The sequence below is a fragment of the Mustelus asterias genome, chromosome 4 (assembly GCF_964213995.1).
Source record: "Mustelus asterias chromosome 4, sMusAst1.hap1.1, whole genome shotgun sequence".
Classification (NCBI taxonomy): domain Eukaryota; kingdom Metazoa; phylum Chordata; class Chondrichthyes; order Carcharhiniformes; family Triakidae; genus Mustelus; species Mustelus asterias.
Genome location: NC_135804.1, coordinates 85951937 through 85966082, shown reverse-complemented (window position 1 = coordinate 85966082; position 14146 = coordinate 85951937). Strand labels below are relative to the sequence as shown.

The 14146-nt window shown below is 42.0% G+C and overlaps 1 protein-coding gene across 1 annotated transcript in view; it reads left to right on the top strand.

Annotated features, from left to right (window-relative positions):
• LOC144492829 (copper-transporting ATPase 1-like) overlaps positions 1-14146 on the top strand; it is a 79014-nt gene that overhangs the window by 11433 nt on the left and 53435 nt on the right. The window contains exon 3 of the mRNA XM_078211325.1: positions 11650-12121. Within this exon, the coding sequence (XP_078067451.1) occupies positions 11650-12121 (472 nt within the window). The remainder of the gene's footprint in view (positions 1-11649; positions 12122-14146) is intronic.

The following is a 14146-nucleotide window of genomic DNA, read 5'->3' as shown; positions in this document are numbered from 1 at the left end:
GGCCACTCTTCTTGATTCCTTTCTCTTCTTCATGTCTATCTCCATCAGACATTCCCAGCTCAGATTCAATATGTGTGCTACATTTTATCCAGAAATTTCAGTTCTACCAATGACGGGAACCCTGGCAGCAAAACTATATCTCTTGTACTTTCCATAAATCTGAATCCTCATCTCAATTACTCAAAAGTCCACTTGACTTTGTTGTGGGCTTGTATTCAGAAGGATGTTTGTGGAGCACTGCAATAACTTTCGCCTGGCAATGATTGTACCTTTATACTGATTACTGAGCTCTCTTTGTGATGCTGGTATTGAATTAGTGTTTTAAATCCTGTAAATGTTGCATGATGTTGCCCTTATACAATTTAGCCTTAGGATAGTATTAGTCTTTTAACCACATGCTATTCAATCTTAAATCATCACTAAATTTAATTTTTCCCCATGAGTCATTGATTTATATTGGGAGTTTCAAATGTAGAACTTTCGTTTTGGGTTTGCTAATTAGATTTGTAGCCTCTGTAACTAGACAAATCAAATAAACGCCTGCCTTGTTAAGCTTGAGGAAAAGCTAGGAGATAATATTGTGACCATTGTGCCCTGGTTAATTATTTTATTGCCATAAATTATAATTAAAGCATGGCTTGTAATCAATTTGTGATTCAATTATCTGTAGTTATTACCATGGAGATGTTGAAACCAGGGTCCTATTATTCCAAAAAATCAATTTAGAGTGACTAGTTTGTAAATTAGGGTTGTAGGGCATAAAATGGGCCTGAGAAGAGTTGAGATATGGTGCAGTTCCTCTGTTGCAGTTTGTGAATACTGACTAAAGTCCAATTCCTCTGAATAAGGTTTTCTTGCTAGGCTGAAGTTTGAAATGTGTGTAACTATGTTTCCATTCTTATAATTTTCTAATGGTTGTGGTATTTTCAGGTCAGATCTGGTGAACTATGCCAAATACTGATTCTGTCAATGGACTGCAGTGTTTCAAGAAGGCAGCTCACCACTACCTTGAGAGCAAACAGTGGTGGGCAATAAATGCTGGTCTAGCCAACAACGCTCACATCCAATGAATGAATTAAAAAATTATCTTCTATGCGACATGTAGTTGCACGGAGCAAGCAGGAAACTGATGCTTTTTGTTTCTCATGATGGTTCCTCTTTTTCTTTTCCCCTTCTCATTCATTTCTGAAGGGAATGACTTCTGCTGATGTACATTTCCACAGGCAGTCACCCCTTCACTGCCTCACCCAAGCAGAAAGTCTTCATGTGAGAACTCTATATAAACGACTTGGCTACAGGGAGCATCATAGCTGAGACCAGTCCTGCCCTTATCCCATGCTCATATATGCACTTTCCACTCTACATCACTAGTTGGTGATCAGGATTAACTTTTTGCCTTCACCTTTTAGCTCTTGATCTCAATCCACAGTCTGAATTCGAGACTGAGGATAGTGAACTCAGGAAAAAACTAGAATTGAGCTTCCTCCATAGTCTGTATGGTATTGGCACACTTGTGTGTGCCTTTACCTAAATTTACCAAAATTTACTTTGAATTTTGCTTACTTCATTTGTAGCTCTATGCCAGATTGGAATGTGTGGGTTTTGTAATCAGCTACCCTGATGGCCACAGCAGATGAAGACACCAGCATAAAAGTACCAAGTCAGGTTTTTGTATCCAATTTTTAAAAAAAAGGGATGTTGAGTTTCATATTTTCATTTTGTTGCCTATGGTTATGCTTTCCTTATTTTAATTGAAGGTCTACATTATATTTTGGAATTCTCAGATTTGAATCAGGCAGTCAGAAGTATGTGCAATTTGAGAAAATAAGCCTCCAGGTGGATGCAGTCTTTGGCAGCAATGGAAGAGAAGTTGGGATGTAATTGTTGACGTCCCAAAAGGACCAGATGTGGGGTTTCAAACTAAGTTCAGGGTTCAGTAGGATACCAAGGAAAAAGTTGTTCGGCCAATCTGAACAAAGCTGGGTAAAGAGATGGAAGTCATGATGTGGAGATGCCGGCGTTGGACTGGGGTAAACACAGTAAGAAGTTTAACAACACCAGGTTAAAGTCCAACAGGTTTATTTGGTAGCAAAAGCCACACAAGCTTTCGAGGCTCTGAGCCCCTTCTTCAGGTGAGTGGGAATTCTGTTCACAAACAGAACTTATAAGACACAGACTCAATTTACATGAATAATGGTTGGAATGCGAATACTTACAACTAATCCAGTCTTTAAGAAACAAAACAATGGGAGTGGAGAGAGCATCAAGACAGGCTAAAAAGATGTGTATTGTCTCCAGACAAGACAGCCAGTGAAACTCTGCAGGTCCACGCAACTGTGGGAGTTACAAATAGTGTGACATAAATTCTGATTCTAGGATCGCATGATAAAGACTCAGGAGGAAAAAAGCAGAAATATTTATGTGAAATAGTGTGACATAAACCCAATATCCCGGTTGAGGCCGTCCTTGTGTGTGCGGAACCTGGCTATCAGTTTCTGCTCCGCGACTCTGCGCTGTCGTGTGTCGCGAAGGCCGCCTTGGAGAACGCTTACCCGAATATCAGAGGCCGAATGCCCGTGACCGCTGAAGTGCTCCCCAACAGGAAGAGAACAGTCTTGCCTGGTGATTGTCGAGCGGTGTTCATTCATCCGTTGTCGCAGCGTCTGCATAGTTTCCCCAATGTACCATGCCTCGGGACATCCTTTCTTGCAGCGTATCAGGTAGACAACGTTGGCCGAGTTGCAAGAGTATGTACCGTGTACCTGGTGGATGGTGTTCTCACGTGAGATGATGGCATCTGTGTCGATGATCCGGCACGTCTTGCAGAGGTTGCTGTGGCAGGGTTGTGTGGTGTCTTGGTCACTGTTCTCCTGAAGGCTGGGTAGTTTGCTGCGGACAATGGTCTGTTTGAGGTTGTGCGGTTGTTTGAAGGCAAGAAGTGGGGGTGTGGGGATGGCCTTGGCGAGATGTTCGTCTTCATCAATGACATGTTGAAGGCTCCGGAGGAGATGCCGTAGCTTCTCCGCTCCGGGGAAGTACTGGACAACGAAGGGTACTCTGTCCACTGTGTCCCGTGTTTGTCTTCTGAGGAGGTCGGTGCGGTTTTTCGCTGTGGCGCGTTGGAACTGTTGATCAATGAGTCTAGCGCCATATCCTGTTCTTATGAGGGCATCTTTCAGCGTCTGGAGGTGTCTGTTGCGATCCTCCTCATCCGAGCAGATCCTGTGTATACGGAGGGCTTGTCCGTAGGGGATGGCTTCTTTAACGTGTTTAGGGTGGAAGCTGGAGAAGTGGAGCATCGTGAGGTTATCCGTGGGCTTGCGGTACAGTGAGGTGCTGAGGTGACCGTCCTTAATGGAGATGCGCGTGTCCAAGAATGCAACCGATTCCGGAGAGTAGTCTATGGTGAGCCTGATGGTGGGATGGAACTTGTTGATGTCATCATAGAGTTGTTTCAGTGATTGTTCACCATGAGTCCAAAGGAAGAAAATGTCATCGATGTATCTAGTGTATAGCACCGGTTGAAGGTCCCGTGCGGTGAAGAAGTCTTGTTCGAACCTGTGCATGAAGATGTTGGCATATTGAGGTGCAAATTTGGTCCCCATGGCTGTTCCGTGTGTCTGGATGAAGAACTGGTTGTTGAAGGTGAAGATATTGTGGTCCAGGATGAAGCGGATGAGATGTAAAATTGCATCTGGAAACTGGCAGTTGTTGGCGCTGAGCACTGAGGCCGTTGCAGCAATGCCATAGTCATGGGGGATGCTGGTGTAGAGTGCTGAGACATCCATTGTGACGAGGAGCGCTCCTGGTTCAACTGCTCCATGTGTGCCGAGTTTCTGTAGGAAGTCCGTCGTGTCGCGACAAAAGCTGGGGGTTCTTTGTACAATGGGTTTCAGGATGCCCTCGACATAGCCGGAGAGGTTCTCGCACAGGGTCCCATTGCCCGATACGATGGGACGGCCGGGTGTGTTTGCCTTGTGTATCTTCGGGAGGCAGTAGAGATCTCCAACGCGGGGAGTACGTGGGATGAGAGCACGGAGGGTGTTCTGAAGGTCCGGATCAAAGGTCTTGATCAGAGTGTTGAGTTGACGGGTGTGTTCTTTGGTCGGATCTGCAGGTAACTGTCTGTAGTGTTCCTCGTTGTTGAGTTGTCGGTACACTTCTTAGAACTTCTTAGAAGTTGTCGGTACACTTATGTCACACTATTTGTAACTCCCACAGTTGCGTGGACCTGCAGAGTTTCACTGGCTGTCTTGTCTGGAGACAATACACATCTTTTTAGCCTGTCTTGATGCTCTCTCCACTCCCATTGTTTTGTTTCTTAAAGACTGGATTAGTTGTAAGTATTCGCATTCCAACCATTATTCATGTAAATTGAGTCTGTGTCTTATAAGTTCTGTTTGTGAACAGAATTCCCACTCACCTGAAGAAGGGGCTCAGAGCCTCGAAAGCTTGTGTGGCTTTTGCTACCAAATAAACCTGTTGGACTTTAACCTGGTGTTGTTAAACTTCTTAAAGAGATGGAATCAGTGCTCGAGATGCAAGGTTTCAGGCTGCAGTCAAATAGGTTTACTTCGGTATTGGATTCAGCTGTAAAATGAAAACTGATCATAATTATAATGGACTTAGATTTAGTTTGATTTAGTTCTCACTTTTGATCGTTGACAGTGATTTGATCAGTTTTCATTTTACAGCTGAATCCAATACCGAAGTAAACCTATTTGACTGCAGCCTGAAACCTTGCATCTCGAGCACTGATTCCATCTCTTTACCCAGCTTTGTTCAGATTGGCTGAACAACTTTTTCCTCGGTATCCTGAACTTAGTTTGGAACCCCACATCTGGTCCTTTTGGGACGTCAACAATTACATCCCAACTTCTCTTCCATTGCTGCCAAAGACTGCATCCACCTGGAGGCTTATTTTCTCAAATTGCACATACTTCTGACTGCCTTTGCTCCATTCTGCACGAACTTCAACTTGCCCAGATTGCTTTTACTAAATCTTAACCATGAACAAAGTGATTCGCAACAACTGCACTCATCTGTTGCAGAGCCTTCAGTATTTACATTTTGGAGCTGTAATTAAACTTGTTTGTCTTGTTAGCCCTCTCTTCAAAAATCTCCTCAAAGTGTACTTCTTTAGTTACGTCATTTGTTACCTCTCCTCATTTGCCCCCAATATGGTGTCCTGCAGTGCTCCTATGTAGCACCGTGGGATGTTTGTAATGTGAATGATAAATAAAAGCTTGTTTGTATGACAATCTGCTGAGAACACTGTTTGCTGAGAATATTTGGGGATAGCAATGCAAAGTTGATTTCCCAATTTTTAGAAATGATTTAACAGTTATGGCTGTGGATGAAAGGTTTACAGGTTGGTTGTTTCTTAAACTTGCAATTCATAGAAATCCCGATCCATGGGTATCATTTTTTAGGATTGTTGCACTCGTTATTACCATTTATCTACAGTACTTTGTCTTCTTATGGTACAGGTCTTGTATTTAAAAAAAAACTAATTTTAGAGCCCAAAACAATTATTTTTCAATTTTTATTCTTAAGAAATTCCCAAAAATCCCAACTGTATTGAGTCTCCTCAGTGCAACACAAGGATGCTTTTCATGTACTGGAAATATATTTGTCAGCTATATGAGGATGTTACACAGAGAGATTTCTATAGATGTTCTTCAGTTTGCGAATCAGGATTTGGTTTATCACGTAGCTGTCAATAGATTTGTTTGGAATAGGTTTTGTGCGTTCTAAGGCATTAGGGGAGCTCCGTGTGGAACTGACCCATACAAGGCCAGAGATTTTGATATGATTACTTCTGCTTTTCAGATAAGGTGCGAAGCTCAGGTGCCATTTGCCCCTCAGGTGGACATAAGATTCAATGGTGCTCATGAAGAGCAAGGAGATTTGTCTTGGGCCTCTTGGCCAGCATTTATCTTTTGAGCAACACCATTTGAAAACAGAATACTTAACCATTATCACTTGCTGTTTGTGGGAGTTTGCATTTTTTTCTACATTACAACTGTGACTACAATTCAAAAATACTTCATTGCTTCTGAATTACTTTGGGATGTCGTGTGATTGTGAAAATAGCAATATAAATAAAATATTCTACATAAATACAAGGTTTTTTTTCATAATAGCTGATGGCTATTTATCATTGCTGGCTGTATGGAAACTTGAATTGATCTTTAAACACTTGAGTTAAGGAGGAAAAAATTTGCTTCCATTTGTTATCCATTGACCTTTGATGGAAAATGTGATGGTTTTGGGGTATGGTGAGGCCAAGGCAAGGCTCAGCTTTGTTGCTGTCCCTAATCAAAGAGCCTGCTCGCCATCACTATCAAAGTGGATGTACGAGGAATAGCTATCTGACCCAGTTACCAGAGCGCAGCACCCTAGTCAGTGAATTAAGGAGAGAAAAATAAACTGTTCACATTTTTAATGGAGTTTTAAATCCATGGAGCCCTCCAGTCTGTTTTGGATGATTCAACACGAAGGCTTTACTTGCATCACATCTGTCTATCCCCTTACTGCAAGTGACATGGCTTATCTACTTACAAATGCATGTACTCCTATTAGTTTAAACTTACTTATTTCAAATTACTTGTTAATGCCAGTTCAGATCTGGATTTTAAAAAATCTTATGTGTTGTTGTGCTCGAGTTGCTTGTAGAAAAGGCAAAGTACATATTCTCAATCATGTAGTAGAATTTGAGAATTGATGGGGCTATTCTGAATGTGCTTCAGGTAAGAAATTTTATTTTGTTGTTTATTCAAGGGCAGGTCATTTATCATTGCCACAGTAATCTGTAATTGGAGAGTTTGTGTGATGATAGCAAGGATCATTTTTATTGGTTACGCAACGAAAAGGTTGCACTGGGTTGACATTGAGGATGTGGAGATGCCGGCGTTGGACTGGGGTAAACACAGTAAGAAGTTTAACAACACCAGGTTAAAGTCCAACAGGTTTATTTGGTAGCTTGTGTGGCTTTTGCTACCAAATAAACCTGTTGGACTTTAACCTGGTGTTGTTAAACTTCTTATTGACATTGAGGATACAGTATTTTCTTACGGATTGACCAGGAGCAGTTCAACATTTGCCATGTAGCTGAAGTGTATTTGCTTTTAAATCTTTTGCATAGCTGACATTAGTGGATTGACTGAAATTATGTTGGACGTTAGACTGTCAGATGGATGATTGAAGTATATGCGGCTTCGTGTGGAGTATGATCACCCAGCAGCCAACTTATTGTGGTAATTGGCAGCAATAAACATTGGAACAGCATTGCAAACCTCTCTAAAAAGATGAAAGAACTGAAAAACTGCTATCTTAGACATTGTTGAGCTTTATGTATCTCCTGACCGATGCTTTACTCAAAAGAGAGGTGATGGCTGAGCTAACATTGCCTGACTCTTGCTCATTTGTTTGATATTTGCTTCAGAAAAGGGACCGTAAAGGAAATCTAATATGTTAGCTCAATAGAACTCCAGTAACGAGGTTAGGTTCTCTTTACAAATCAATATTTTTTTTGTCTGACTGTGTTGGACTAACAGGAGAGATATATGCTTAAAGTTGACTTTTGCAATTTTGGGAGCATTCAAACCAATTTTAGCTCTGTTCTTGCCCACATACCAACACGAGTACTTTCAGTTGTCTATACTTGTTAACAATTGGGTATAAAAACCATCCTGATTTGTTTTTGGTTTTCCCTGTATGCAAGACAAAGAAAAAGCATTTTAATATAATTAATTTAAATGAGAATGCTATTTCTATAAAGTAGCGAGTTAACATACAAATTTGAAGTATATTTATTTTTGGTGTATTTATTTTACAGGTAGTAGTAATTGACAAGAAGTCATTTGATTTCTCCATACTTGTTATCAAGCTCAACAAGAACTCTGCAATGTTTATTCTTTTTAATTAGAGAAGAAAAGGTTATTTTCTAAATGGAAGATAAATAAAGAAGTGAAACTGGATTATTTAATGTTAACCTGAGCTTGAGTTTAAACTTGTTAATGTATTAATTACTGAGATAAACGAGGAGTGAAATTTGTGCTGTGTTCACACCATTGCACAATTTTGGGTGTGATCTAAACACATATGTTTCCCTCAAACTCTTTTTCCCTTCCTTCAACTTTCTGGCTGCCTCCTGTGAAATAACTGCTTCAAGCTGGAGTGCAGTAACATGGGCCTGGACCTCATGGGCCTGGACCTCATGGGCCTGGACCTCATGGGCCTGGACCTCATGGGCCTGGACCTCATGGGCCTGGACCTCATGGGCCTGGACCTCATGGGCCTGGACCTCATGGGCCTGGACCTCATCGGCCTGGATTCCATAAGAAATAGGAGCAGGAGTTCGCTGCACTATCATTCAGTAAAATCATGATCTTGGCCTCAACACCTCACTTTCCTGCCTGTTCCTCATAATCCTTGATTTCTCCTAGACTCCCAAAATCGGTCTTGGCTTCAAATATACCAACAATCGACCAGTCACAGGTTTCAGGGCAGAGGATTCCAAAGATTCACAATTCTTTGAGTGAAGAAACTTCTCCTTCTCAGTCTTGGGCCAAGGGATCAGTTCTGGATTCTCCAATTCAGGGAACACAATCTCTTAGCATCCACCCTGTCCAGTCCCCTCACAATATTGTATGTTTCAATGAAATCACCTCTTATACTTCTAAACTCCAGAGGGTATGGGACCATTTTACTGAATAGAAATCATAGAAACCCTACAGTGCAGAAGGAGGCCATTCGGCCCATCGAGTCTGCACCGACCACAATCCCACACAGGCCCCACCCCCATATCTCTACATATTTACCCACTGATCCCTCTAACCTACGCATCTCAGGACTCTAAGGGGCAATTTTATTTTAGCATGGCCAATCAACTTAACCCGCACATCTTTGGACTGTGGGAGGAAACCGGAGCACCCGGAGGAAACCCACGCAGACACGAGGAGAATGTGCAAACTCCACACAGACAGTGACCCAAGCCGGGAATCGAACCCAGGTCCCTGGAGCTGTGAAGCAGCGGTGCTAACCACTGTGCTACCGTGCCGCCCACCATCTCTCACCATAGAGAAGCACTCTCATTCCAGGAATCAAATATAGTTAACAATCACTGTACAATCTTTGAAGGCAAATATATATTTCCTTAGATAAGGAGACCGAAAGTGTGCGCAGTACTCCAGGGATTTTGCCTAAGTACTTGGGTATCAGGCAATATGCTACATGTTGGTCAGTTGCCTGACCTTGGAGCATGAAACGTTTCTCACCTCACTCCATCAAGACAATCTTAATGCAGCCCTGCTAAAATATGCGAATGCACTGGCATGCTTCGTGACCTGTTGATACAGAATCTGCCCTTAATGTCCTTCAAGTTTTCATTGCGTTATTAGGGAAGTAGGGAATATGATCCATCGCTCCCCAGTTAATTTTGGAGCCCTGCTAAGATTTGGTGACTTGACATAGAACTGAGATAATACTAGAGCCTGGAGCTGCTCTAGGGTGGCACAGTGGTTCGCACTACTGCCTCACAGCGCCAGGGGCCTGGGTTCAATTCCCAGCACGATTGAAGGCAAGATTGGGAAGCTGCAAGGTGTCTAACGCACTAAAGATGAATTTTGGGGGTGACTGCACATCCTCCCCATGTATGCGTGGGTTTCCTCTGGGTGCTCTGGTTTCCTCCCACAGTCAAAGAAATGTGGTTTAGGTTGTTTGGCCATGTTAAATTCTCTCTGTGTACCTGAACAGGTGCCGGAGTGTGGCGACTAGGGAATTTTCACAGTAACTTCATTGCAGTAAGCCAACTTGTGACACTAATAAATAAACGTTTGGTTGATACAATATGCAATATTTTAACCCTTTAGAATATTAGGAAAGCATTTTTCACTGAATTTTCACTGGCACTTGTACACCATGTTATTAGGTCAGAGGTGATGTTGAAAATCAACTTATTGGCAATAATTTTATTATATTGCACAATTTGTAGGTTACATTTGTTGGACAAGTTACAGATGCCAGATGCACTGGCAAAAGGAGGAAATTCCTGTCTCCGCTGAAGTTATTATTTCAGATAAAGTAACAATGTTAAAGTAGATAAATGACAAAATAGTTGAAAGTGTTGAACGTTCCTCCAGAAAAGAGGACTGTGACATTATACAAATAATTGCAAGTTTGCAATGTTGCAAAGGATTATCTGACCTGAGATCTAATAAGTATTGCAGTGATTTGGGTAAGAGAAACAGGAAATGCCTAGTTTTCTTTTCAAAAGATCAATGTTATATTTAACAGGAGGCATGGTAGCACTGACTGTGACAATGTGCATGCTGTCTTTGCTGTTTGAGAAATTGGTGCAAAATCCAGAAATACATGACGTGTCCTTCAACATTTGGGAAGAAAAAAAGTGTTAATGTTTCACAAACTTTTTATCAGAATTGGATCCTTTGCTGTTCAGGTCTCGCCAAATCTAGAGTTCTGATAGGCCTGCAGCATACGGCCAGCATTTCATGTTTTCACTTTGGATTTTTGGCTTTCACTTTTTAATTTAGCTTGATAGCAGTGATAAATTTCCCAAATTAGGAGGCATCATTTTGAGACAGATTGCTTCAGAGTCATTTCGAAATAGCCCATGGCCAGGAATTTACAGCCCCTCCTGCCTGCGGGATAATATCCTGCCAAAGCAAATGTCAGTTTAAATGGCTACCTCATCTGCTGGCGGGAGACCTGCCATTGGGGAAGCATAAAATCTGGCCCATGTGTAGTTCTTGAACCGCTGTAGTCCATGTGGTGTACGTACACCCACAGTGCTATTAGGGAGGGAGTTCTAGGATTTTGACCCAGTGACAGTGAAGGAACAGCGATATATTTTCAAGTTAGGAGGGTGAGTGACTCAAAGGGGAACCTCCAGCTGGTGTTGTTCCCCGGTATCTGCTGCCTAACGTGCTGCCTAAGGAGCCTTGTTGGGTTCCTGCAGTGCATGTGCTACTACTGTTCTTCGATGGTGGAGGGAGTGGATTTTTGTGGAAGGGGTACCAATCAAGCGGGTTGCTTTGTCCTGGATGGTGTCGAACTTGAGTGTTGTTGGAGCTGCACTCATCCAGGCAAGTGGAGAGTATTCCATCACACTCCTGCTGTCACTGGAGCAACTATTGTCACATGACCATATGAACATGTGAATTAGGATCAAGAGCAGGCCACTCAGCCACTCGAGTCTGCTCTGCCATTCAGTAAGCTCAAGCCTGATCATTATTTTTTTGTTTCATTTTTAAGTCAAAATGGCCGCCAAGGTTGTTTGCATTGCATTTATTTCAGGACTGCTTTTATTGTTTCAAATTAGGCTTTCTCCCATTTTCTATTTCAAACTTTAATTGAGAAAACTGTTAGTTATATTCGAAAACATATGAAGCATGAACTCGATATTCAAAACACTATAACTGGCTAGAGTTTTAACATCAACAGAAACAGAAAACAGATTGTCATGTAGCTGGGAATGTTCAGTGTTTTACTTTCATGAAGGATAGAAAATATTTTTATATTTTTCACTCTATGTTTAGCAGTTGTTGGAGTTAGTTTACTTTTTTCCCTCTGCTTTTTAGCATTTCCTTATGAAACATTTTAATTAATGATATTTTTTCTCTACAGGTGTCCCTGGAAAACCATAATGCTGCTATTGTATACAATCCGGAGTTTCAGACCCCAGAGTCACTGCAGGAAGCAATTGATGACATGGGATTTGAAGCTACGTTAATGGACACAAGTCCAATGCCTATCACTCCAGAATCAGCCCTTCTCAACAGTGAGAGGGGACTTTCTCCCCAGCCTGGCCAGCAGACTGTAAACCAAATGCCCAGCATATATGACAGGGAGAGAAAAAGGTTACTTGATGAAAATTATGCAGCCTTTGTCCCCACCACAAGTCTCAACAAGGAAATCATTGACTTGGCTGTGGACAGTTCTCCGGTGGACAAGAAGTTGCCAATGCCTGAAGAAACTTGGATGAACCAAGGCAGTGAAATGGTAGTGAAGATGAGGGTTGAAGGAATGACTTGTCACTCCTGTAGCAGCACGATTGAAGGCAAGATTGGGAAGCTGCAAGGTGTCCAACGCATTAAAGGTGAATTAAAAAAAAATATTGTTTGTTTTCTTTGTACTCTGCACCTTTACTGGGAAGTGGCAGGCAGGCGTTTGCACTGATCCCATGGTTTTGCCAATGTGTGGGTGAGAAAAGATTAACTGAGCAAGTAAAATAATAAATTAACTCAGCCTAAAACAGGAGAGCACAATGTAGTCAAACATACAATCCAAAGGAGGCTTTGTATAATTTTACTGGGTTACAAGCAGCCACCGTCAAAGGCTATGTGTTCTGTGTCTTACTCCTATAAGCAGTGCTAAATTCAATCAGTTGCCTCTTCAGGCAGGCACTTTATTTATCTTTTTAATTAAACCAGAACTGTGGTAAATATATATCTTCAAGTCAGATTGGTTACATGTGTAAATTGCCTAAATTTTACCTCCTGAGCAATGGCGAAGTGCAAGGAGAAGCGATCATTACACTGCTTGTATTCAAGAGTACAGGATCCTTTCTAGAATGATGATTCCTTTTGAAGATGATGATGACTATTTTTCTTTCCAGTTTACATGTTTGGAAATGTTATCAAGCCATACAAATGGTGACAGTAAAGTATATCTACTGTTCATATGAATTAAAGTGTGCGCCCTAATTTGATCTGTAAAAATGCTTGAATTTGATGTGATTTGATTTACTATTGTCACAGTGAAAAGTATTCTTTCTTGCACGCTATACAGACAAAGCATACCGTTCATAGAGAAGGAAACAAGAGAGTGCAGAATGCAGTGTTACAGTCATAGTTACGATGTAGAGAAAGATCAACTTAATGTAAGGTCGGTCCATTCAAAAGTCTTAACGGCAGCAGGGAAGAAGCTGTTCTTGAGTCGGTTGGTATATGGCCTCAGACTTTTGTATCTTTTTCCCGATGGAAGAAGGTGGAAGAGAGAATGTCCGGGTTGCGTGAGATCCTTAATTATGCTGGCTGCTTTGCCAAGGCAGTGGGAAGTGTAGACAGAGTCAATGGATGGGAGGCTGGTTTGCTTGATGGATTGGGCTACATTCATGACCTTTTGTAGTTTCTTGCGGTCTTGGGCAGAGCAGGAGCCATACCAAGCTGTGATACAACCAGAAAGAATACTTTCTATGGTGCATCTGTAAAAGTTGGTGAGAGTTGTAGTTGACATGCCAAATTTCCTTAGTCTTCTGAGAAAGTAGAGGCATTGGTGGGCTTCTTAACTATAGTTTTGACATGGGGGGACCAAGACAGGTTGTTGGTGATCTGCACACCTAAAGATTGAAGCTCTCGACCCTTTATACTTCGTCCCCATTGATATAGACAGGGGGCATGTTCTCCTCAACGCTTCCTGAAGTTGATGACAATCTCCTTCATTTTGTTGACATTGAGGGAGAGATTATTGTCACTGCACCAGTTCACCAGATTCTCTATCTCATTCCTGTACTCTGTCTTGTCATTGTTTGAGATCCGACCCACTATTGTGGTATCGTCAGCAAACTTGATAATTGAATTTTAGGGGAATTTGGCCACAGTCATAGATATATAAGGAGTATAGTACGGGGCTGAGAACACAGCCTTGTGGGGCACTGGTGTTGAGGATGATGGTGGAGGAAGTGTTGTTGCCTATCCTTACTGATAGTGGTCTGTGAGTTAGGAAGTTCAGGATCCAGTCGCAGAGGGAGGTGCCGAGGCCCAGGCCACGGAGTTTGGAGATGAGTTTCGTAGGAATAATGGTGTTGAAGGCTGAGCTATAGTCAATACATAGGAGGCTGACATTGCTGTCTTTGCTGTCTAGCTGTTCCACGGTTGAATGCAGGGCTAGGGAGATGGCATCTGCTGTGGACCTGTTGTGGCGGTAGGCAAACTATAGTGGATCCAGGCAGTCCGGGAGACTGGAATTGATGTGTGCCATGATTAGCTTTTCGAAGCACTTCATAATGATGGACGTCAGAGCCACCGGACACTAGTCATGCACGAATGTCCAGTACAACTGAGATTTTATTTAAAAGAAAGTCCCAGAAAGTAGTCCAGTTATTTCCCGATGTGTTTTCTCC